General features: G+C 34.5%; 1 protein-coding gene across 1 annotated transcript in view; it reads left to right on the forward strand.

The window, feature by feature from the left end:
* Window positions 1–26,966, forward strand: part of AGL (amylo-alpha-1, 6-glucosidase, 4-alpha-glucanotransferase) — an 81,524-nt gene that overhangs the window by 14,615 nt on the left and 39,943 nt on the right. The window contains exons 5-23 of the mRNA XM_060090178.1: window positions 34–237; window positions 7,131–7,312; window positions 7,477–7,588; window positions 10,708–10,831; window positions 11,175–11,277; window positions 11,372–11,469; window positions 12,119–12,258; window positions 13,513–13,700; window positions 15,725–15,848; window positions 16,438–16,601; window positions 16,899–17,000; window positions 17,115–17,270; window positions 17,365–17,515; window positions 19,708–19,832; window positions 19,922–20,034; window positions 20,153–20,287; window positions 22,984–23,114; window positions 25,974–26,110; window positions 26,384–26,517. Of these exons, the coding sequence (XP_059946161.1) occupies window positions 34–237; window positions 7,131–7,312; window positions 7,477–7,588; window positions 10,708–10,831; window positions 11,175–11,277; window positions 11,372–11,469; window positions 12,119–12,258; window positions 13,513–13,700; window positions 15,725–15,848; window positions 16,438–16,601; window positions 16,899–17,000; window positions 17,115–17,270; window positions 17,365–17,515; window positions 19,708–19,832; window positions 19,922–20,034; window positions 20,153–20,287; window positions 22,984–23,114; window positions 25,974–26,110; window positions 26,384–26,517 (2,623 nt within the window). The remainder of the gene's footprint in view (window positions 1–33; window positions 238–7,130; window positions 7,313–7,476; window positions 7,589–10,707; window positions 10,832–11,174; window positions 11,278–11,371; window positions 11,470–12,118; window positions 12,259–13,512; window positions 13,701–15,724; window positions 15,849–16,437; window positions 16,602–16,898; window positions 17,001–17,114; window positions 17,271–17,364; window positions 17,516–19,707; window positions 19,833–19,921; window positions 20,035–20,152; window positions 20,288–22,983; window positions 23,115–25,973; window positions 26,111–26,383; window positions 26,518–26,966) is intronic.

Here is a 26,966-nt window from a genome sequence, read left to right on the forward strand (position 1 = left end):
ACAGTGGTCTTTGTTTATTTTCTTGTGTTGCAGGCTACAACATGATTCATTTTACCCCATTGCAGACTCTTGGACTATCTAGGTCATGCTATTCCCTTGCTGATCAGCTAGAATTAAATCCTGATTTTTCAAGACCTAATAAAAAGTACACCTGGACTGATGTTGGACAGCTAGTGGAAAAATTGAAAAAGGAGTGGAATATTCTTTGTATTACTGATGTTGTCTACAATCATACTGGTATGAGCTTCATTAACTACTTCTATTAATTTTAATGAGAATATTATATTCTAATTATTTCATTCCTTGCTGTTTTATATAACATAAATTTTGAAAACACAAGTGATGATTAGGTGTCCTTCAATTTAAAAATCACTTTATACAGTACCACTTTTTTTCTTTCAAAGAAAAACAGTGTTAGTTGAAGATACCAATATGTAAGTATTTTACATGTGATGATTATAAAAACAGGAGTGTGATCATAGAAAAGACCACATATTTCAATTTACAGTATTAATACTTTACAGACCAACTAATGAATCCTATATAGCCATAGCTCTGGTACTATAGCATATATTTGAAAAAACTGAATGGTGTTATTTGAAGAGAAAATTATTGGTAAATTCTTAGAACTTAAATTTGAAAATTATATCTTTTATATGTTAAAAGATATTATTAAAGTTTGGCACCCAGGATTTCTTACCAGTATACAATTCTATAAAAATGTATCAGAGGTTTCCAGATGCTGATCCTCAGAAAATGACTGCTTCCATCAGCTCTCAGAGTAACTGGGTCTGGAGAAGCCTCTGGCCCTGATCAGCTTTCAGTTTAACCCAGTGTACCTTGCAGATGCTCTTTTCTGTTTGCCATGATGTAGAAAAGTCAGGAAACCACTGATTTACATATGTAAACAACAGGAATTCCAGGTGGTACAAAACATTTAACAACAACAACAAAAATCTCTGGTGTGTGTGTCATAAAATTGTTTTCCAAGTAACCATAGGAACTATGAAGATGTTCAAAAGCTCAAAGATTTGGTTCATCAATATAGACGATAATCTCTAATGATAATAATAAACAATCAAAATTAGGCGAAGAAATAGGAACATTCTAAAATTTGTTGTTTCTGCATGCACCTGGAAACTAAGCATCAGGGTCCACAGTGAAAACTGCCTAATGTCTAAGAATTCAGTATTCTTTGCTTGAAAATTTGATGTTATCGATAACTACTTTGACATCTTTAATACTATTCACATCAAATTTATCCAACCACATAATGGCAGCATACGAATTATGATATGGCTTAGGCAGCTGTAACAAAAAGACAAAAATATAGTGACTTAAGATGTAAATTATACTTATTTCTTATAAAAGATTAAGTAGGCATTCCAAGACTGGTGTGGTAGCCAACCCGTGATAGGGAGCTAAGTTCTTTCTCTCATGCTGCTCTGCTATCTCCAGCACTTTGCTTCCATCTCTTAATCAAATATGGCCCCTCCAGTTCCTTATATCACCTCTACCCAGTGGCAATGAGGAAAGGGAAGTAATGTCTTTTAAGGGCATGATCTGGTGTATATATCCCTTCTGCTCACATTGCACCAGATAGGATTTTGTCTCTTGTCACACCTAGCTATAAAGGAGCTTGAGGTGTAGTATTTTGTTTGTCAGCCATGTCTGTCGCTGAACCTTGAGAGTTCTGTTACTAAAGGAACAAAGGGAGTATAAGGTTTGGAGTACAGTCACAGACTCTGTCAGAGACTGTATTTTCTAAATCATTTGAGAGATTCTGTGTAATATAAAAGAAGTGAATGTTGCTTCCACCTTTCATGGAAAGTGTTGCGTATCATAATGTCCTTTCTATGAAATAGGTTTTCATTAAAAAGTTACTATCCAGGGAAAGTCAGCTTCCAGAATGGCACTGTTAAGGGCTTCATAGAACCTCTACCCTGCAAAACAGCTATAACTGATGAAAATTGTTTTTAAAAGACTAAAGTCTCCGAAAATTGTCCTAAGGGCATTCAGCATATGGAGAGACATTTATGCAAGAATATGTACTAAACCTCAGAAAGAATAGTGAGTCTGTGACATTTGAACCACAACCTGCTCCTCCCTCCCTACCCTTCCCCAGTCAGAGTGATGATAGGTCTGTTCCTAGCAGGTGCTGCCAAGGACACCAGGCTCCCTTTCTCCCTGGCTCCCAGTCTAGGGCTGTGGTTGAAAGGGGCAGGCTTCCAGCGTTTCTCATTCCCCCCTTTCAGCACTATGTTACGGAAACTATTCTAGGCAAGAGCAGATGAGAGGCCTGGGGCTCCCTTCCTCCACCCAGCCCCCACTCAGAGAGAGAAAGTTCTACTTCATGCATGGCAGGTCAAGAATACTGGACCCTTGCCCCAGCTTGCTTGTGGGGTCGGGGTTCCACACCTGGAGAGGAAAGCCAAGAAAACCAGAAGCTCCTATCCCTGCCACCACTGGTGGAGCAGTAACACAGGTGTTCTGCCCCCGGGAAGAGATGTGCAGTAAGAACAGAGTAAGAATGGAACTGACTTTATTTGGCACATAGCATGGGAAAGTTCAAGCCTGTGAGCACTGTTGAAAACAATGGAGGCTTTGGTGGTAAACAATCCAAAGGAGGCTGGTATCTTCATGAGAGCAACATGCTAAACCATAGGCCAGCTACTGGTCTAACAGAGAGAACCAGGGAAAGAGACAGCTAACAAGAGCCTTCTTGGGGTCAGAACAAGCCTCAAAGACAGGCCTCAAAGACTACCCATGCCAAGGGACCCAAATTTAATTGGATCACATTGCAGTGCTCCAGAATATTATCAAAAATAATAACACAGTCAGCCTGAGTAACAGCTCAGGAGAGAAATAGCTGAGTGTGATACCAACAGAAGCAGACAGCTTAACAGATTTCAGGGAAAAAGACACTTAAGAGAGCCCTGCTAAAAACCACCATCACCCCAGGCTGACTACCCATGGGCAAGGCTGCACCCTGAGTCGCAACATCAGAGTCTGCACACTGTGGGGGAAATAGACTTCCCTAAAATAGTCCAGACAAGTCACAAACCAGCAACCAAAAAGACCTGGAGGGGATGGGATCAATATCCAGAATTGCTACAATATGTTATCTAAATCACCAATACTCAACAAAAAAAATGAGACATGTAAAGAAACAGCAAAGTGTGGCCCTTAGGCAAGAAAAAAACAGGCAACAGAAATCACCTTTGAGAAGTCCTAGATGTCATACTTGAAATAGACTTTAAAGCAAGTATTATAAATGTATTTAAAGAATTAAAGGAAACCAAATTAAAGCAGTAAAAGAAGATATTATGATGTTAGCCCATCAAAGAGGGAATATCATAAATAGATAGAAATTTTTAAAAAGAGCCAAATGAGAATTCTGGAGTTGAAAAGTAAATACCAAAATGAGAAATTTCACTAGAGCTGTTCAGCAGTATGTTTGAGTTGAAAGAAGAAAGGGTTAGTGAACAGTGACTATGCAATCTAAAGAACAGAGAGAAAAAAAGATTAAAATGAACAGAGTTTCAGTGAAATGTGGGACATGGAAACATCAGAAGAAGAGGAAAGAATGGAAAAAAATACTTGAAGAAATAATGGCTGAAAACCTCCCAACCTCCAACATTAATTTACACATCCTAAAACTCAGGGACCTCCAGATAACATAAACAAAAGAGAGCTACACTCAGACACATCATAGTAAAAATTTTAAAGCCAAAGATTTAGGGAATCTTGAAAGTAATGTCTTGAAAGGCAGAGATTATCAGAGTCAATTAAAAAATAAATAAATAAAACAAGATCCAAATATATGCTGTCTACATGCCACACACTTTAAATTCAAAGATACAGGTCGGTTGACAGTAAAAGGATGGAAAAAGATAAACCTGAACTGGTTAGTTTAGGAGTTCCCTCTCTGACTGCTGCAGAGATGGCTCAGCCTTGGGCATACACAAGGTCTTCCAGACTGCCAGAGGTGAATGGGATTTCTTTTTAAGGCTGGCTTCCTAGAAGTCACCCTAGGTCAGAGTGTACTTCGTTGTTCACTCGGTATGCCTGCCTCTTCCAGAATGAAACTAACCCCAGACTGGGAGGTAAGGGGAGAGGGCATCTCCCATCTTGGCCACACCTGCCTGGAGCAGAGCACTGGGGTAGAGCTTCCATAACACGTGGTTGGTCGGGTGGGATAAGGGAGCAGGTTGTGGTTCAAGTGCCACAGACTCTTGCTATTCTTACTAAGAATTAGTAGGTTTCTTGAATAAATGTTTCTCCATGTGCCAGATGCCCTTAGGACAATTTCTAGAGTCTTTTTTTACTGGGCTAATCTGGAAGTCCATCTTTCATTTTTAATTTTGATACGTATTAAGACATAGTTTGGAGTTTAACTCCTCTTTCATATAGAATGAGAAAAAATACTTTTATTAGCTAATGTTTAGAATTCTTTCATTTTACACTTGATTTTGTTTCATAAAATTGAGATAAGAAACAAAGTTTCAGGATTTTACCATGTAAAAAGTTGGGGTTGCCTTAGTATTTACTCTTAATAAATGAAAATCCAAATTGGATATAATTATCATGACATTTTTCTCTTATATAATCTTGAATTTCAATGACTATGATGATAAATCTTGGGAAAACTATCTTGATTCAAATTTGAAGAATTATCAATTTAACTTGTATTACAGCATCTCTGCTTCTTATGTATTCTGTCTATTAAATAAATACTAAGTAAATCAGTGACTTACTAAATGATTTATCATATAAGTGAAACTAAAAATAATAATGATTTTAAAACTCTGTAAGGATTGTAATGGTTCTCATTACAATGAGTGAACAAGGCATGACCACATTCATCTCAGCCATAGAGCAAAATGGTTAGACTGCAGATTCTGAAGAGACTTGCCCAGTTCTTTTCCTGGCTGTGTGACTTTTGCTGAGGTACTTATCTCAGTCTCTCATCTGTCAAAGGAACATAATAGTATGTCCTATATCATTTGGAAGGGCATGAGGGTTAATAAATTAATGCACTTAACAGTTCCTGGCATATGGTAGGTATTGAATAATTGTTACTACTTTAATGTACATTAACCACTCCTGAGCATGAATTTACAGGGCATTAGTCCATTTTAAAGATGAAGCAAAATGTGTCTAAAACAAATTACCTCCAATGTTGTAAACACTTGAAATACCTTGCAAAACTCCTGATTCTGATTCTGAACTTACTGATACAAATGGGTAATAAGATACAAGCTATACCCTTGTTCTTTGAGTATATTTTTTTAGCAGTTTCTCAGCCTCACTTTTATCAGTTTTATCGAAACAATATATCTTATTAACCTTTCAAGATTAGCTATACAAAGAGGTTCCCTATGAGAGAACTGAGTTTTCTTCCATCAGGATTGTCTAAGCAAAATTAAAAACAAAAACAAACAAACAAAAAAACCCTTTCTAGAATGAAGGCTCCATGAGCACCTGAACCTAGCTCCCTTATTTGCTACAGAATATCTAGCTCTCAGAACAGCGCCTGGGATATATGACACTTTCAGTGTAGATATATGTGGACCTATGAATGGATTTTGTGTTAACATGCTGTCCCCAGGCAATGCTGTCATCACATGCTTGGGTAGATGTGCCTGGGCCTCAGCTGGAGTCTGGGCCAGTTTGAGAGATGTACTGACAAGAGTGGGTGTGATGAGGAAGGGCATGTTCAAGTAAAGAGAAGAACTAAAATGTAGCAAACCTCCCTCCAGGGTTTAGGGGAGATGAGAAGGAAAAGAGAGGGCACAAAAGAGAGAAGGAAAAATTTAAGGCAACCAAGATAACAACACCTTTTGTAAGTCAAGGAAGAGGTCTTTTGTAAATCAAGGAAGGACTAATCAGTAATGACAAATGTTGTAGAACTTGAAAGTGATGAAAATGAGAAAGTAACACTAAATTTCATGATTAGGAGGCTGGAGTAATCTCGGTGGAGCACTGGCTGTAGAAGCAGATTGTAGTGGGAGAAGGAATGAGAGTGTGGGGAGAAAGTGGAAGTGGTAGATACAGGTTGGATTTTCAAGACGTTTGGTCTCGATACTAATAGACCCTGCAGAACTTAGAGAAATAACTGCATTTAGATAAGGTGTGTGTTTGTATTCTTAGCTTTGGGGAGATACAAGCATATTTAAAGATCTAGACGAAGGAATCTCACCTCCCCCCCACCTCAAAAGAAAAATAAAACCCACAGGAATACATGATATGTAGGAGAAAAAGATATAAATGACATTTTGCGTTCTAAGGATAGGTAAGAGACAGAACCTAGAGCTTAGGTGGGGCTGAAGGAGGGCCCTGTCACTCAGGAGACCAGAAGTAAAAAGGAGAAGCTCCTGGGGAAAGTAAATGTCAGGGGGCTCTTCTGCCCTAGAACCTAACAGCCAGACACTGAAAAGCCTAAACCAGAATTGAAGATACAGGTAACTTTCTGCTTTAATGAGGCCAGAGAACTTGAAGTCAGGGCAAAAGCCCAGTCTGCCTTAAAGGAAAAGATGTCCTTTAGGTTTAGAAGGTGCATTCCAAATTATAGTTCACCCAAGGACCATCAAAAGAGGCCAAGGGGGCTTCCCTGGTGGCGCAGTGGTTGAGTGTCCGCCTGCCGATGCAGGGGACACGGGTTGGTGCCCCGGTCCGGGAAGATCCCACATGCCGGGGAGCGGCTGGGCCCGTGAGCCATGGCCACTGGGCCTGCGCGTCCGGAGCCTGTGCTCCGCAACGGGAGAGGCCACAGCAGTGAGAGGCCCGCGTACCGCAAAAAAAAAAAAAAAAAAAAAAAAAGAGGCCAAGGACAAGACCCTTCTTAACTCCCACTACAATAGTAAACAATTTATACAATGGCATTAATAAATGTGTTGATCCTATTTACTATCAATTAAAAACTCTTACAACAGAAAAGAAAAATGTATGGTGAAATAGATGATAGGATACCACAACCAAAAAATTGTTTTCATACTACAATATCATTATAAAATATTGATATCTAATATATAAAAAAATGAGTGATAGATGTTGATATTTTATTTTACCTTTAAACTTAACTTCAGTTTAATTACATGATATTACTTTATGTTTCCTTTTTCTTTAAGCTTCTAAAAGTAAATGGCTCCAGGAACATCCAGAAAGTGCGTATAACCTTGTGAATTCCCCACACTTAAAACCTGCCTGGGTCTTAGACAGAGCACTTTGGCATTTATCCTGTGACGTTGCAGAAGGGAAATACAAAGAAAGAGGAGTAGCTGCTTTGATTGAAAATGATCATCAAATGAATGTCAGTATGTATAGAGGAATACCACACTAAAACAGTAGCAGAATTTCTAAAGTGTAAAGTAAATGTGTGGTTGAAAATCATTTAGAGCCTGTCTTTTAATATGTTAAATAATGTTTCGTAAAAAGATTTTACATGTGTATATTTTAAATATTGATATTTTTCAGTGCATTCGAAAAATAATTTGGGAGGATATTTTCCCAAAGATCCATCTCTGGGAATTTTTCCAAGTAGATGTTGACAAAGCAGTTGAACAATTTAGAGGACTTCTTACACAAGGTACAGGATATACACTAGAATGTTTCTATCGATTTTAAGAAATCTAGTATTACTCTTTGAAGCGATAACTCTTCTCTTGGTTAACACATTATTAAATCTGTTATTATTATATGATATTTGTATTGTTTTTGATGCTCTAAAACTATGATTCTGGAAGCTATCTTAGAGTTAGCAGAGATACCTAAAGGGCATGTCATAATACATACTTATTTCCCTCGGGGACTGTTTCTTACATTGATTCCTTAGCACATGCTCAGAATACCGTTGAGCTCAATATGTATTTGTTAAATGCATGAATGGCAGGTAAGCAGAGCAGAGTATTTCAGCTGCCAAAGACTCAAAACAGGCTTTGAAACTGAGAGATGTAAGTCTTCTGTTGGCTAACGTAGGAATCTTAACTGAGGTAGAGGGGCTTCTAGCTGATGGCGCCTACCATTAAGGCTACCTAACCACTAGTGAGACTGACTCAGGTACTAGCCAGTAGCAAAGATAAAGAATCAGATCTTCAGTTAAGGACATAATTAACCTTAAGAAGTTAATCATTATGTCCCTGACAAAGTAGGATAGGAAAAAACATGCTGAAAGAGAAATTAGGGTTTTTCGGAGGCAAATCAGAAAAATTATAAAGAATGTATCTACAATTAGTATAGGACAACCTAACAGCAAGGATCTTTGATGGCTAGAAATCCTCTTCCTCATCCAGAAACTAGACCTTGCGTAGGGCCCAGAAATACTGCCTTCAAAGTAGAAATCAGTATGACCTGAGGCCCAGGAAGCTTAGGGTCAGATTTACTCTCTCAACTTTCACAATTGTGTAACATCTTATATATGAATTTTTTATATTAACTTTCCTTCATGTTTTATTTTACTGAAGAACCTCCATCTTCCCTTCCCTCTGATGTTTATAAGCTGTATTATTTATTTGCAATAATGTGCAAAAATATAATAAATGGAATGTGTGAGTTCCTCTCCCCCAAAACCTAGAAGGAACTATCTTATAGTTTCTTGTGTTTCTTTTCAGACTCTTTTTGAAAGAAATTCCAATTTTATCTAATTAGATATATATAAATCATATTCATAAGTTTTATATTTATATCTATTTTATGCACACACAAATAAAACTATAGCATATGGACTGTTTAACAACTTGTTATTTTAGTTGACAGCATGATCTTATTACAGCTAATTATTTCTTTTAACCTCTAGATAGAATACACTGTTTTAAAGTACTTGAATTTCTTTAGCCTTTTAGATAGATTATTTGCAGTTCATTTCTCATTCATTCAATACGTGTTTATTGAATCAACTGTTATGTGAAAGGCACTCTTCCAGGCATGGAGATTCAATGGTGAACATAGTAGCAAGCCCTTGCCCTAGGAGAATTTATATTCTTATAAGCAGTACTATAGAAAATATATCCTTGTAGATGTTATCTTTACTTGCTATGTGAGTAAATCTGTAGGACAAATTGTTAGACATAGAATTCATGGGTCAAAGGGTATACAGATTTCATGATAAATTTATGATAGATATTGTCAAATTGCTTTTCAACACAAGTTGTACCAGTTTACATTATCACTAACTATACCATCACCAATGTTAGATACCATTAATCTTTATAATCTTTGTCAATAAGGGAAAATATTCATTATTTTAATTTACATTTCTTTGCTTATTAGTGAAATATCTTTTCACATGTTAATTAGCCATTTATAGTTCTTCCATTAATTCCCTATTAATGTTCTTTCCCTATTTTTCTACTGGGTTGTTTGTCTTTTTTCATATTGACTTATTATTCTTTCTGATTCCTTATTATAGTGGCCTCAAATATATCCTCCTAGTATGCTGTTGATCTTTTAACTCTTGTTTATGTTGGTTTTTTTCCCCAGTGTAACCAAATTTGTTGATCTTTTCTTTTATGGCTTCTGATTTCACATTGTGCCTAGACCTTCAAACAGCAATCTGTGTTTTCTTCTGATAATCTTATTTATATTTTACTTTTAAATATTTAGTACACCTGGAATTTATATAAAGAAAATATTTAACTTTATTCTTATTTTTAAAAATGATATTGAGTTGATAATCCATCCTTTTATACTGATTTGGGGTACCACCATAATACTTCATAATGTATAATCATACACTAAATACACATGGACCAGTTAGCTGTGCTATTCCAGTGATCCGTCTTTTAGTCTACCAGTACTAAAGACTGTTTTATAATGTACACTGATTGTGTAGCTTTTTCTTTTTTTTAAACACGTCTGGCATTTTTCATGTATGTTACTCATCTGGATTAACCTCAGAAACTACATATTAAAATCTATTTAATTTTTACCTTAGTTTGTTTGGGCCTTTATAAGCCATTGCAAAATCTTTTTAGAATAAGCCAGGTATTAATTAATATAAAATCAAACCCACTGGAGGCAATCCTGTACCAATACCTGATTTATTAGGGACAAGTTCCAGAAGAAGAGTGAAAATTCTCCCCACAAAATGTTTGTTTACTTTTTTCATTTTTTATTATTATGTAAGAATATGCTTGTTGATGAAAAGGAAAACAGTATAAAAACAAACCTGTGTGCTTCTTTCAGAGAAAGTCAGGTTGTTAATATGACTTACTTTTTAGAATAGAAGGCAATCTTTGAGGGAAAAAAAGTCCTAATGTTAATGTATTTGGTAGCACCTGTGAAGAAAATTTGTACCATCAACATCCTTAATGCACTAAAGATTGTATAGAATAACTGAATGCCAACTGAGGTAGAAAGATGGGACTGAGGTTGAACTGGTAGGAATTGCTGTGTTTTTCTTTTATAGTGTTTTTGAGGTTTTTTTCCTCAGTCAGTCTCTTTCTCTCTCTCTCTCTCTCTCTCTCTCTCTCTCTCTCTCTCTCTCTCTCTCTCTCTCTTTCCTTCCGTGTGTGTGTGTGTGTGTGTGTGCGTGCGTGTGTGTTAGATGGTGTGCAGGAGGATGGACAGGGAGGTAGGAAGGATGCTTATGAAATAAACATATGTTTTATTTTCCAAGAAAAAACTATAAACTAAAAATTTGAAATCAGTAACAGTTATAATCTCCTTATGCATATCTGCATTTAAGATATAATATTTTCTTTCTTTCAGAAAATAGGAAAACAACAAAGCCTGATCCAAAACAACACCTTAAGATTATTCAGGATCCTGAATACAGACGACTTGGCTGTACTGTAGATATGAACGTTGCACTAGCAACTTTCATACCACATGAGTATGTTTTATATTTTACTACATATTAAAGAGTAATATTACTTGTAAACCTTTATGGATAGTATTATTTTCATGCTATTGTTAAAAGCCTGAATATAAAATGAAATAAAGTAATTCACCATAATTCTACTACTTCAAATGCATGACATTTCCCCTCTTGTCTGTGTGCTCGTCCGTGTTCCTATACATAAATGTAAAAATGTATACAGTTGGAAAACTTCTTCAGCCATAATTAAGATCCTGATGGATATGTTTAAAGTTTCTATGACCATTATTAGAAAATTTTTAAATGTAGAATTTGTAAAACCATTAAATAATGTTTGTATTGCTTTATCTGTTTCAAGTGATGGGCCAGCCGCAATTAATGAATGCTGCAGTTGGTTCCAGAAGAGACTTGAGGAATTAAATTCAGAGAAGCATCAACTCGTGAACTATCATCAGGAACAGGTTTTACCTACTTCTTTGAACTGCTGTTTTTCTTTGAGTGTTAATACTGTTTTTTGTTGTTGTCGTTGATGTAATATAATTTCATGTTTTCTAGGCAGTTAATTGCCTTTTGGGAAATGTGTTTTATGAACGACTGGCTGGCCATGGTCCTAAACTAGGACCTGTCACTAGAAAACATCCTTTAGTTACCAGGTATTCCATTTTTGTTTTCTTCTCATTAAAGGTTAAAAATTGAAAATTGTATTAAACTCTTCAAATTAACCTAAATGTTTCCTTTAATGTGTGCCTCAGTACATTTCTTAAATTGAAATAGAAGTTTTGATCTGGTAACTAAGCTTAATATTAATTAATTTTGTTAGGTACATCTTTAGTTAGAGAAACTATCATTATTAACCAAATTATAATCATTTACATTCATGTTTCTGGAGGACTGCATACTTACTAATAAATTCAATGTTAATCAAATTAAGCAAGCATTTAGTTCCTTATACTTTAAGTAATGTACAACATAGATTAGGCAACTGAAGTGTAGTAAAAACCTTTGCAAAATAATGTCAATACCTCAGTGATTTTCTTAGTAATTTTATGAGATTTTTTAAGTTATTATTTAGAATCAGATATGCTATAATACTAACTCAATTTCTCAAATCCTACTAGGTTTACTCAAAATGTCTACTGATGATTTTTTTACCTATATTGCAGTTTATTTCCCATAAATGGTATCAAACTAATCTTTTCTATTCTATTCACTAGGGAAGAAGTTTAATTTTAATAGTGCTAATTCACATTCTCTCCAAGGAGTTTCTCTGTATGGATTTCATACTTGATTGTATCTCCCTAGATATTTTACTTTCCCTTTTGAAGAAATGCCCATCTCCACAGAAGAATCTATGATTCATGTCCCAGATAAAGCTTGTTTTCTGATGGCACATAATGGATGGGTAATGGGAGATGATCCCCTTCGAAACTTTGCTGAACCAGGTATATCATTTTTGTTAACTTCTCTATGGATAGGGAAATAAAAGTTCACGGCAATCTCAAAGTATAAATTGTTTATTGATTTTTCCCCCCACTATGCTAGTGTTTTTAAAACTATTTCATTACAGATGCCAGAGGTGCATACAGTTTGAGAGAGAAGAGAAGGGACTGACAGGATGGGATTCATCTTCTTCTTTTCCCTCCTTTCCCTTTCTACCCCTTATCTCCTCAAACAGAATAGCTTTTATATATCTATTTTATATTGTGGTTCTGCCTAAGAGTTTATTTGGGCAACAATTTATTGCGTTTTTTAAAAGACATTTGAAACCTCTACTATCACAACTATTTACTATAAGAGATATTTTCACTCATTAGCCAGAGGGGTATTTAAGGTATTTGAATGGCAGTTAAACTAGAAACCAGTTGTTTTAGATTCCCTCTCACTTAATACTAGCATCTTATTTTTCTACAGCTATTTCATTGCCAGGAAGAATTTTGCAGGGGACCTATCAATATATTTATTTTTTAACATTTTAGAATTAGAAGCCTGTTTTAATTACATTAAATTTAATTCAGAAATCTCATTTAAAAAAAAAGTGTAGGGCTTCCCTCATGGTGCAGTGGTTGAGAGTCCGCCTGCCGATGCAGGGGACACGGGTTCGTGCCCCGGTCCGGGAAGATCCCACGTGCCACGGAGCGCCTGGGCCCGTGAGCCATGGCCGCTGAGCCTACGTGTCCGGAGCCTGTGCTCCACAACGGGAGAGGCCACAACAGTGAGAGGCCTGCGTACCGCAAAAAAAAAAAAAAAAAAGTGTAGCTTTGGATTTAAGTATCTCTGCCCTCTCCATTCTAACCATTCTAAATGAAAAAAGACATTCTGCTCTACACCGTGGATTTAATGTAACCTATTGCCAAAAATTGGTAGCAAGGTGGAGTTGGAGCTTTAAATGTTTTTGGTAGAACTATAGCTTTAAAGACCTACTATTATTGTTTTCCTTCAAGAAGTAACTTAAATTTTTGCCATTAAGCACACATTTTTAGAAGAAACAATAAGGTACAATTTTAGCAAAATAGATATGAGATCCAAATTACTATTAACTTTAAAAAATTTTGTCCCATGCCATTTTAGATGTAATTTTAACCTATATATGGTTTGTGTTAGAAATAGTAAATGTGTTTTAAATACAAGTTTTTCCTTGAAGTAAATGTTTTCATTTTGTTTCTCAAACCATTGAAAGCAAGCTCCTTTCTTAACAGGTTCAGATGTTTATCTAAGGAGAGAACTTATTTGCTGGGGAGACAGTGTTAAATTACGCTATGGGAAAAAACCAGAGGACTGTCCTTATCTCTGGGCACACATGAAAAAATACACTGAAATAACTGCGACTTATTTCCAGGGAATCCGTCTTGATAACTGTCACTCAACACCTCTTCATGTAGCCGAGGTACAGAAAAATAATTCATCTACATTAAGAAAAGAAATTCAGTATTCTCTCCTAGCTTTCCTTAAATAGAGTATACAAATATATGTTTCCTTTTGCTAGTTGGATACCAACATTGATTTGGTGGTAGTATTTAACACTTGCATAATTTGCATAGTTCTGACAATTTTTTGATGCAGCTATTATGGAGTTCTGGGCTATAAAATGTTTGAGTTAATATTTTTATTTTAAGTTAGGGAAGTACATTATATTGTCTCTGATAATACACACACAACCATATTGCTGTATATATATTATTTAAATATTCATATTTTAATATTAATATTTTAACAGAATTAATCTTATTAATATTTTAATATATAAATATTAATTTGTCTTATTCTTGTTATTTTTAGGTTGCTTTCAATACATTAGTAGCCACTGTGAAGTTGAATAGCTTATTTCATATTATAATGATTATTTAAACCCTAACATTACAGCATATTGAAACTATTTTAGCCTCATTTGATTCAATTTTTATTAATTGTTTATAAAAATGTAAATGTAAACATAAAAGTTTTCTATTTCTCTTTGAGTTTTTTACAGTAACTTAAGCAATGCCAACACTTACAGCATTATCTTTTACATTTTACAGCTTTGTAAACACTTCAAATTTTCATTCTGTTTATAAGATCTTTGATAGTTTTCTAGTCACAAGTTAGTGTTCTTTGGAAATGTGTGCTTATCTGAAAAACATCTATTTCTATACTTTTAAAGCAGTATTATAATGTATATGTTTCAAGTCCTGTGATGAAAAGTTGATTTGATTTGGAAGAATTTAATGAACATTAGTTAAGATGGTAGACGTTTATTAGCTTCAAAAAATGGCAGAGGTTTTTTTGTGTGTGCCTTTATAGCAACATCAAAAAAATACACTTTTAAGATTGTTATAACATTATGGCAAAAGTTAGAATATTAAAATTTAACTTGCTTAATTTTAAGTTACATAATCCTCTAGGATCTTACTTGATAGAATTTCAAGTATTTTACTAGTCTTTGTGCAAATGTTATGTTAAAAAAAACTTTTTGGAACTGATCTGATTTCTGATTAAGAGTTTTGGGGAATTCCCTGGTGGTCCAGTAGTTAGGACTCAGTGCTTTCACTGCAATGGCCCGAGTTCAGTCCCTGGTCGGAGAACTGAGATACCACAAGCTACAAAGCATGGCCAAAAAAAAAAAGTTTATTATCATCTGTAGGAAAAACTGGCTTCAGTCTGGTCAGACCTAATCTTTGCAATAGCTAAATGATTCACCAGTAGGGAATTTATCATGAATAGCTTAGTCAAGTGCCTGGAAATTAATGGTCTGATTAGAGGTATTAAAAACAAACATAGGGGCTTCCCTGGTGGCGCAGTGGTTGAGAGTCTGCCTGCCAGTGCAGGGGACACAGGTTTGAGCCCTGGTCTGGGAAGATCCCACATGCCGCGGAGCAACTGGCCCCGTGAGCCACAATTGCTGGGCCTGCGCGTCTGGAGCCTGTGCTCCGCAACAAGAGAGGTCGCGATGGTGAGAGGCCCGCGCACCGCGATGAAGAGTGGCCCCCACTTGCCGCAACTGGGGAAAGCCCTCTCACAGAAACGAAGGACCAACACAGCCATAAATAAATAAATAAATAAATAAAATTAAAAAAAAAACAAAAAACATAAAACGGGGGGAAATCCTAAACTGCAGTGTTATGGTTTAAATTTTTTAATGTGACACTAACATTTTTCTTCTTCCTTTTTTCCTCCCCCTTGTGTCCCTATATCTGCAAAATCTAATCTTCCTTTTTAACTGTTATATTGTCTTTATAAATTCTCTTGTTTCCTGTGTGTATTGGTCTGTTTTCTTACATATGCACAATTACTTTATTTGGAAATTCTTCTTGGATTTCCATTTTGTCTTGCTATGTGATATTTTCAAATCCATGCCTAATCTTACCTCCTCTCCTTCCCCTGCACCATCTTGCTTTTCTCTTTCTGTTACATTTGTAACTGTGCTTTTTGCAGTACATGTTGGATGCTGCTAGGAAATTGCAACCCAATTTATATGTAGTAGCTGAACTGTTCACAGGAAGTGAAGACCTGGACAATATCTTTGTTACTAGACTGGGCATTAGTTCCTTAATAAGAGGTAGGCTTATTGAAAGTGTTTTTCCCATCTAAAGCTTTAGTTTTTGTTTAAGTAGATTAAAAGGCATTTAATAGCTTTATATACAGCATTTAATAATGTTCAACATAGTTACTGTTCTTTTAAATATTCTACTCAGAATTTCCTAGTATAACTTAGTCTGTTTTCATCAGTAAAAATTTCCACTTTGGAGTAAAATATCTCATTTTAACTTGAAAGAGCAGTGGAATGAACTGATGATTCATGAACAAAACCATTTTTTTGGTTGTTGGAAACATACAAATCTGTTTTTCATCTCCTACCTGCCTATGTGATATAATCTTTAGATTTTTCTTCATGGATTTTATATAACCAACATCCTAATAAACAACATATGTTCCCTTTTACCTGCATGAACCATTTCTCTGGTTAAGTTACAGAGAAGACTTTTTTGTCATTTAAACTAATGGACATTTGTTTAAGTGTTTAAAGCAGTTTTATTTTTTATAATATTTATGTGGTCTTTTTTTGAAAGTCAGTCATGATACGAAATCTAATCTCTTCTTGGACATTGATAATGAAGATTGTTAAAATATTCTGTAATGCCTTGCAGAGGCAATGAGTGCATATGACAGTCATGAAGAGGGCAGATTAGTTTACCGATATGGAGGAGAACCTGTTGGATCCTTCGTCCAACCCTGTTTGAGGCCTTTAATGCCAGCTATTGCACATGCCCTGTTTATGGATATTACCCATGATAATGAGTGTCCTATTGTGGTAAGCATCTAACATGTTTCTTGTATTTACTGATTTTGCTAAATGTTTTGATATTTAGTTCCCTGATATTTAGTGGTAGTAATATCCACAAAACTTCAAAATAGTGCCTTAGTGATTGTGATACAAAGGTTTTTGAGTGTTTTGTTATTTGTTTTAAAGCAAATGAATGTATCTTATCGAATGTATTTATGCACTTATCCTTTTACTTCATTATGCTATAGGATGGCACTTTGCATTTGAAAGAAAATAAACTTTGGGGTTTTTTGTTTGTTTGTTTGTTTTTTTATTGTTTTCTAGCATAGGTCAGCATATGATGCTCTCCCAAGTTCCACGATTGTTTCTATGGCATGTTGTGCTAGTGGAAGTACTAAGGGCTATGACGAATTAGTGCCTCATCAGGTTTGTTTATGTGTTGTTTTTTAAAATCCACAAGGCAAAAAACTTTGATCATTTTTACCAAAAGTTCTCATTGTAATTAAAACATACACATGGCTAAGTTTTAATTTTGTTCAGATTTCAGTAGTTTCTGAAGAACGGTTTTACTCTAAGTGGAATCCTGCAGCATCACCATCCAGTATCGGTGAAGTTAATTTCCAAAGTGGCATCATTGCAGCCAGGTGTGCCATCAATAAACTTCACCAAGAGCTTGGAGCCAAGGGTTTTATTCAGGCAAGAAACTAAATTATCTAGGTTTCTTTCTTAAGGTTCAATTTTAGAGTCTTCCCAATTTGAGCACTTAATGTGTTTTCTCTTTGTTTCTCAGGTATATGTGGATCAAGTTGATGAAGACATAGTGGCAGTAACAAGACACTCACCTAGTATCCATCAGTCAGTTGTATCTGTGTCTAGAACTGCTTTCAGGAATCCCAAGACTTCATTTTACAGCAAGGAAGTGCCTCAAATGTGCATCCCTGGTAATGGGATCTAAAAAGTGTTATTGTGATTATATTGTTAAATTGTTAATAATAATAATAATAAATATTATTAAATTGTTACATATCATATATATTGTAACACAGTGCAAGTGTAGATGTAGTTGAGAAAAAGCATTAGAAATTTTTGATAGCTTATATTTTTACTACATGGAACAAAACCTGAAAATATTCTCAAATGTTAACATTTTTTGAGTTATGAAGTGATTTTGTTTTCATCCTAATACATTCCCTTATCTCCTAATTTGTATAAAATGAACATGTATTTCTTCTATACCCAGGAAAATATATATGTATGTTCATGTGTTTGTATATATGTATATACGTATATTCATGTGTGTCCAAGTGTTTTATGTATGTGTATACACATTTTACATATATAAACCAAAATGAAAAATGGTTTAATATTTAAGACTCTTTATAATCCATCCTCACCTACCTTCCTGGCCCTGTGTCACTCCACTATTTCAACCAAATAGATATTTTCACTGTTCCCCAAGTAGTCTTACTTCTTTACATCTTTCAAGGACTAAAGTTTCACCTCCTTTGAGAATCTTTCTCTAAGTATTCAGTGAACTCTCTCTCCTCTGCACATAAAGTAATTATATTCTCTCTATATCACTCTGACACTTAGTTATAAAATACATCCTTGAGATATATCCTTAGTATTGCTTGATTTTTTTCTAGACATGTGTATTTCATTTCCTTCCTTATTATTATATATAATATATTATGGCATAACATGCTCCTGTGCATACAGCAGCTGTCCAAGTCTGTTGATTAATTGAGTGAATGAAGATTCTCATAAAATCATCATATTCTATATTGGTTGCTAGTTGCTAAATATTCATAACTCCCATTTTTAGAAATTATCAACTTGAATAGTTTCAGAGTTAAATGTTTATTACTTTTTTTGACTAGTCACATGTTTATATTCAGTAATCTTATTTGGTTGTTGCTAATATACATATATAGTTTTACATGGCTGCACTCAGTGTATACGGTAGTATCTCAGGAGGTTTTTTTTTGTTTTTTGGTCAGTGATCATCCTTAAAACATTTTCCATTTTATCAGTCCACAAAATTGTGATTTTTATTATGTTAAATATTTCATATTTTATTATGTTAGTATTCCATTTTTAATATTTTAGGGTATGTTTAGCAGTGTTCTTTAAGATTTGAATGTACACTAGGAATAATTCTTTTTCTTTTGAACAATTTTCTCAGTATATATTTCCAGAAGTAGATTTCTGGATCAAAAGGTCTTTCATTGTCAGATTAATGGTTCAAATTATTTAAATAATTTACATAATAACATTGCAGTTTTATTTATCCTTTGGTCCAGCAATTCTATTCCCAGGTATATATCTGAGAAACTCTTCTGCATTTCCATTAGGAAATATGCACAGAAATATTTATTGTAACATTATTTATAGTAGAGAAAAACAATAACAATGTTAATAAAATGAATGCATTTTGGTATAATTAATACAGTGGAATACTATTTGGCATTTTGAAATAAATAAGGTAGAGCTAATCTATATTAGCTGAACAAACCTCAAAAATACAGTGTTGTCCAATAGAAAGGAAGTTTCAGAAGTATATATATAACTTGAATCCACTTAAATAAACTTGGACATATGGAGAATAGTATATATTGCTTAGGGAAACATACATATGTAGCAAAAATGCACAGGATCAATGAACTCCAACCTTCAGGTAGTGGTTACCTCTGAAGGGGGAGAGAGGGTACACAGGGACATCAGTTGGATTTGGAATGTTTTCTTAAGTGAGGCAGAGAGATCTGGGTGTTATAAATTTTTCCCTATTTTTTCTGTCTTTGAAATATTCCATTTTTTAAATGTAAGTCTTTCAAGTGATCTACTTTCTCTCCACTCAATATTAGGAAGGTTGTACATTGTTCCCCAGAGCTAAGTCATTATTACTTGATGAGATCTCTTTTCAAATAAAGCTTTGTTAATTAAGTTGTGATTTTTTTTAAAGCATTGTGTAAAAGCTGCATCTTAGGTAGAATTATCTACTTTCAGACTGTTTTTTTTAATTAACTGATATTTCATATTCAACTTTAAGTTAAGTGATTTAAAACCTCTTTACCAATTCTTAATTTCAGATGGTCTAATATGAAATTTTGCTGAAGTTTTTATATATCCCTAGGTAAAATTGAAGAAGTAGTTCTTGAAGCTAGAACTGTTGAGAGAAATACGGAACCTTATAGGAAGGATGCTAATTCAATCAATGGAATGCCAAATATCACAGTAGAAATTAGAGAACATATTCAGGTATTTGGGACTCTCATCCCACTACTGTGTTTAACATTTTAAGGACATTAGAATTATTTATTGAACAGTTTTATATAATTTTTTTCAAGCTTAATGAAAGTAAAATTGTTAAACAAGCTGGAATTACCACAAAAGGACCCAATGAATATATTCAAGAAATAGAATTTGAAAATTTGTCTCCTGGAAGTGTTATTATATTCAGGTATGTTAATTAGAGTTCAAACTGTTAACTTTACTTATATTTAAAGTGTTTTACATATCCTGTTAGTTTTGAATAAATTACTCCTAAAAATTAACCATATTTTAATTAATGTTTTCAGAGTTAGTCTTGATCCACATGCACAAGCTGCTGTTGGAATTCTTCGAAATCATCTGACACAGTTCAGTCCTCATTTTAAATCTGGGAGTCTTGCTGTTGACGACACAGATCCTATATTAAAAATTCCTTTTGCTTCGTAAGTATGCCTTATTTTATGGAGATTTGCACTTTAATAACTGATAAGTTACCGCAAGCCTGATTTAAGCAGTTTTAAGAGTCCTATATATCCTTGTTGCTTAAAGGATAGTCTAAGGAGCAGGAGTATTTTCATCACTTAGTGTTAACATTTTGTCCTGTGGCTTGTGCCTGTGTATGCATTCATGCATGCTGTCTCACTCATACACTCCCAGATAGATAGGTAGATAGATAGACATGTATACATATATACGCTATACATATCTATCTATCTATCTATATATACACGTCTCTATACACATATACACACAGTTTTTCTGAGCTATTTGAGACTAAGTTGCATACATCATACTTCTTACCACTTCATTTATTTAATGTCAATGCATTATTCTAATATATGGCTATACCATAATTTATTTCATCAGTCTACATTTTTTGGACAGCTGAATTGCTCCCAATTATTCCCTATTATGTATGTCTTTGTACATTCATCTTTGCATAAATCCTTAGTTATTCCTTTACTAATCATGCCCTTGCTAGATGGTACCATATAGTACTAAAGAGTATGGGTTTTGAAATTTGAGGCTGGGTTTAACTCTAGCTTCACCACTGTCAGTATGATCTTGAACAAATTATTTAGACTTTCTTCATCTCAGTTTCCTCATCTGGAAAATGGGGCTTATAATAACTTCCTACCTCTTAGATTTTGTAAGCATTAAATAGGATAATGCGTATAAAGCACTTAACACAATTCATGGCACGTAACGAATGCTCAGTATATGTTTGATATCATGAGTACTAGGATAATTTCCAGGGTTGGAATTTCTGAGTTAGACTGTCTGTATATATGAGGCTCTTAATACTGCCAAATCCACTCCCGAAAGATTATATTAATTAATATTTTCAGCTCTATGTAAAAGAGTCTAGTATCACACATCCATACTAATACTGAGTATATATTATTGTAATGTAATGTTTAACAGCATAGAGGATGCGACTAGACTGCTGGGGTTTGAGTCTAATTTCAGACTCTTAGCTGTAAGAAGTAAAACCTTGGGCAAGTTACCTAAGAGATATAATTATAGTGACTCACAGAATAGTGTTTGACACAGAGTGAGTGATCAGTAAGTGTTAGCTATTATTAGTCGAATTGGTAAATATAAAATACTTTAAAATGATATCTCAATTTATTTTAAATATTAAGCTAATTTTTTTGTTCATCAGCCATTTGTATTTATTTGGTGATATGTCATTTTACATATTAGCTCATTTTTCTGTTCTGTTCAATTGTTTTTGTTGTTTTTTAAGAGCTTTTATTAATAAGGGTATTAACTCTTAATTCAAACCATACTTAGTAGTTACATTCTAAAGAAAAATCTGTGATGAAGCAGTTTTGTGTTTCTATGGAATGTTTATAAAATGCACATTCCTCATCAGAGCTACTTATATTATTTTGGGACAAGATCAAGAAATCTACACTTTAATATGCTTTCCAGGTGATTCTTATGCAAGGAGTTCACTGACTACATCTTGAAAAATATTGCACTAGAATGGACTTGGTACTGAGGCTACTGATAGATTTGACTCACTCTTGATTCACAAATTGCAGAGGAAGGGTCAGTCCCAGCTGGGAGGAGGGAGGCTAGCAAAGACCGAGGGAACAAAGCACAGCTGACAATTTTCTAAGCTGAGACAGAACTAAAAGAGAAAGAAGGGAGTACATTCAAGAGGATATGTATTCAGTTATATAAAATGAAAGTATATAACTGAGCAGTTAGAAGTGCAAGAAAAGAAAGTAGGGTTTCAGTTGCATTCAGGTGTAGTCATTTACACAATCTCACTGCTAACTGGACAAAGGGAAACCAAGGCGATGATAGTTAAACACTTCCTTCTGCTCATTATCAAGAAACATCTTTATCTAAGAAAATCTGGTTTCTTAAACAACCAAGCTGAAGGATAATGCAACCTTAGGAGCTGAAAGGAGAAAAGGAGAGGAATGTAGCAGTAGAGTAACACATGATTTCTAAGGTCCTTAACTGTGACTTTTGATTATCCTTTTATCGGTCCTTTGATAATTATTTTGAGTTTAAGATAATTAGCATAAAAAGTTCTTATTGCCCCACATAGGAGAATATAAAGGAGAGGAAAAACTAAGTCTGAACTAGAAAGATTAAAAACAAATTTATGGGCTTCCCTGGCGGCGCAGTGGTTGAGAGTCCACCTGCCGATGCAGGGGACACGGGTTCGTGCCCCAGTCGGGAAGATCCCACATGCCGCGGAGCGGCTGGGCCCTTGAACCATGGCCACTGGGCCTGTGCATCCGGAGCCTGTGCTCCGCACCGGGAGAGGCCACAACACTGAGAGGCCCGCGTAACGCAAAAAAAATAATAATAATTATAAGATAAAGGATATAGCAACCAAAAGATCTTTCCAGTATACTTCTAATTAGTAAAATTTAGCACTTGATTATTTCCTTGGCTTGGGAGAAATGTTACTTCTAATTGAGTTTTTAGCACGTTTATCCTCTAATTATTATTTATAAATGTATATTGTTTACAATGTATATAGTATAACGCCGAGTTCCTAAAACATACATTGCTAAAACATTTTTGTTATGATTCAGATTTTCTTATTTTTATTGAGAGCAAGTGAAATTTCAGTATGTTTAACCAATTTTCTTTATTTTCCAACTTTTAGTATTGCCTCTAAATTAACTTTGGCTGAGCTAAATCAGGTACTTTACCGATGTGAATCAGAAGAACAAGAAGATGGTGGAGGGTGTTATAACATACCAAACTGGTCATCTCTTAAATATGCAGGTCTTCAAGGTAAGCAAGTATAAGGATAGTGAAACTTTTCGGGGTTTTTTGTTTTTGTTTTTAAGGATCATATGGTGTCTTCCGTATAGGAATAAGAGTATGGGCTCAGAGTTCAATTGCTTGGGTTCAAATTATGGCTCTGCCACCTACTCATTGACCTCTGGCAAGTAACTTAAATTCTCTGTGCCCCAACTTCTGCCTCCATAAAATGTGAATAATATTGTCTAATTCATAGACTTTTATGAGGATTAAATGAGATCATTCGTTTGAGCTCCAAATGGGACTAGGTTGTAAATATATTCATCTTCCTTTTTTGTCTAATTGGAAATATTTTTTTGTTGCATATTTGTTTTAGCCTACAAAGAGAACTTTTAGTTCAATATTATGCAGTTAGAGTAGTTGTAAAGTGGGATACAGGAACTAAATATTTAACTATCAGTTTAATTCATTTGGTTGGTAATATTTTCTTAGATTTTTATCTAGGAAATTTGGTTTCTCACACATGTATTCCTGGTTCATATAGTTTCCCACTTAACAAACCTCCTTTTCAACTCCTTATTTCTCTGTCCATCTAACCCATCATTAAGGGCCAATTCAATTCTTAATATCTTCCACAAATCCTTCCTTAACTATTGTTTTCACAGTAATTTCTTTGTCCTCCAGACACCCATTGCATTTATCTATTATGTCTCTTATTAGCCTTTGGAATTTACTGCCTTATTTTAATAATAAGTATAATTTTTTTATGAATCTTTATTATGGTGGTCAAGAAACAGGCTTTAGAACCACACTTTGTGGGTTGCACTGACTAGCTGTATAAGTATATGGTAAACTCTCTGTGTCTCAGTTTTCTCATCTGTAAAATGAAGATAAAAACAGAATCTACCACAAGGGGTTACTGTTAGGATTAAATTAGTTAATACATGTAAAGTACTTAGACAATGCTTAGTTCATAGTAAGTTTTCAGTGATAATTAGCTTTAAAACTCCACTAAGTAGACTGTACCTTGAGAAAGAACAACGTTTGCCTTTTGGGGGATTCTTGGTTTTTAGCTTTCATACCTTCTACAAAATCAAGCACATAAGAAGCTCTCAATAAAAATTTGTAAGACTTTTTGTGCTTATGACATTTTGTTTTTTTCTAAAATATTCTCATTTTCAACAAAAAATGTTTTGTGCTATGAGTAATAAAGAAATATATATCTTACCACTCTTAAGCAGATACCTACCATTTTCACTCTGAGCTGTTAAACTCCTTCTTATTGCCTGAAAAGACCATACTTGTGTGAACTTCTTTTCTGGCCTTTATGTTTCTTAAAGTTAAGTCCAGTTTTTTACTAATTCTCTTTACCTTCTCATGAAATGATTTTTCTCATTCTTTCTAAATATAATTGCCCTTCCCTGATTTATTTTTTACTCTATACCAATCCCTTTACCCTCTGGCAATTTAGTATTTCCAGCAGCCACCTGATATTTCCAGCAGGCTGTTAATAGCAACCTCAGATTAAATCACACTTAACCATTTCACTGACCTTTCTCTCCTCTAACCAAAATCCCCCTTCCCTACTTCTTGTAACAATACATATTCAGTCATGTTGGAATCCAGGAATCCACTTTTGGACCTGCCCCTTTTATCCTCAACATTTGATCAATAATTAATCAAAATTATTGTATATGTGTTCACCCCAAATCAGTAATCATGACTTCTGGATTTTTTTTCTGTATTCTCTTTTGGTATACTATTTCCTTTTTATTTCCACGGTTATCATCCTGTCTAGGCCTAAGTCCTGTCTACAAAACCAACTAACCAGTTTTCCAGCCTCTTGATACCTTTTCCACAAATCATACCGTCCCATTGGTTATCATCAGACCTCTCTTCTAAAACACTGCTCTGTCATGTCATTCCATTATTCAGTAAGTGGAGCTAACACTTACTGAGAAATATTTACCTTCCCTGAAAATGCTAGGGTATATATAGACCATTATTTTATACTGTCTTGTTTTCTAGATTTTTTTATGTTTTAAGCTTTGTTCCTAAAGAAGATTATAAGCTTCCTGAAGGAAAGAATATCTTAAATTTATATATTTATTTTTTAATTTCTCAAAACATGCTATATACACAGTAAAATTAATTAAATTCTAACTAAATAAATTTATTTGAAATGAAGTCAATGAAGCCAATATAATTTTTTAAGGTGGAAATTACTACCTTATTAAATAATGAAAGTTGTACTATTGCTCTGTCATTGAAATAATAGAATGTGCTATATATTCATAGGAATTCTAATACTTCTATCTGAGTAGTACTTGAGGATATGCCTGTATACCTCATTTTGATACTTCATTTAGTGCCAAGTACCTCCTGTTATATTTCAAAGAGCCTCTCCAAACAGACTTTATTTATTACCACCATAGGTGCTCTTGCTGTCTCTGAAACCAGTTCTATGATTTTCTTAAATCTTGCCTGAATATTAAGGAATCCACCACTTTTCAACTGTGAAAAGATGTAGGCTTATCAGTTTTCTTCCCCCAGATCCTTAGGGCAGGGAAGCTATGCCAATTGCCTTTGAATATTGTACTATTAAAATTCAAAAGAGCAGGACCAGCCCCAGAAAATAGGAATCTAGGAAAACTCCGCATAGCTCCTGTGACAGCAGTCCCCTTCAGTATGCCTTTGTATCTTGGTTCAAGTCAGTGTTGCCACACTTATCTCCAGCCCTGGGAAGTGCCACTAAGGACTGTGCAGTCCTTCTGTCTACCTGTATATGTGTTCACCCCAAATCACTAGAGACTAGCAGCAGCCCAGGCTATGAGAACAAACTACCTTTGCCAGTGATTAAATTGTCATGATATTTCTCTGAATTTTCAGGATTAATGTCCATATTGGCAGAAATAAGACCAAAGAATGACTTGGGGCATCCCTTTTGTGATAATTTGAGATCTGGAGACTGGATGATTGACTATGTCAGTAACCGGCTTATTTCACGGTCAGGAACCATTGCTGAAGTAAGTAAAGCTATATTCTAGTCCAAAAAAACAAGGGCACAATAAGAAGTATATTAACATACTACATATAACATTTATATTGTTTTCTAACCTGAAACATTATTTTCTAAACTGAAACATTTTCCTTCCTTCTTCATCGTCTTTCAGTTCTAATAAGTGAAAATCTGGTTAATAGATTGCTAGATAGTAGAATTGCATGTTTGGATTTAGCTTTTAAAATACACCTAGCCTATAAGCGCATCAAATTAACTTTTAAAATTATTTTTATAACAGGTTGGTAAATGGTTGCAGGCTATGTTCTTCTACCTGAAGCAGATCCCACGTTACCTTATCCCATGTTACTTTGATGCTATATTAATTGGTGCATATACCACTCTCCTGGATATAGCATGGAAGCAGATGTCAAGGTATATCCAAAAAAGCTTGAGTAGATAAGCATGTTTGTGTAGAAGCCACATACAGTCAGTTTAAACACTCTTAAAAGACCAAAACATGAGGAATTGTCATACACGCATAGAGCTGAAAAAGTTGATAAGTGGATAGTAAATTTATTAACATCCTTTAATCTGGAACACACAAAAACAGCTATTAAAATCTGTTCTATAAAACTAAAAAACGTGTTGATGGGAAATTTTAATTGTTTCATGTTATCTGTTTCTATTTATTCCTTGACTTGTTAAGTTAATGGATACAGTTTCATAAATCTACACACACCATTCTTTTTTCTAATATTTCATTAATTAAGAGAAAAATACTCTGCTATTATTATAAATGAAATTTGCCTTTATCGGTGAATTTCCCTAAAATGAAACCACAGGTCGGAATGTACCAGTAAAGAGATGCCAAATCAATTTGG

The sequence above is a fragment of the Mesoplodon densirostris genome, chromosome 2, assembly GCF_025265405.1.
Source record: "Mesoplodon densirostris isolate mMesDen1 chromosome 2, mMesDen1 primary haplotype, whole genome shotgun sequence".
NCBI lineage: Eukaryota > Metazoa > Chordata > Mammalia > Artiodactyla > Ziphiidae > Mesoplodon > Mesoplodon densirostris.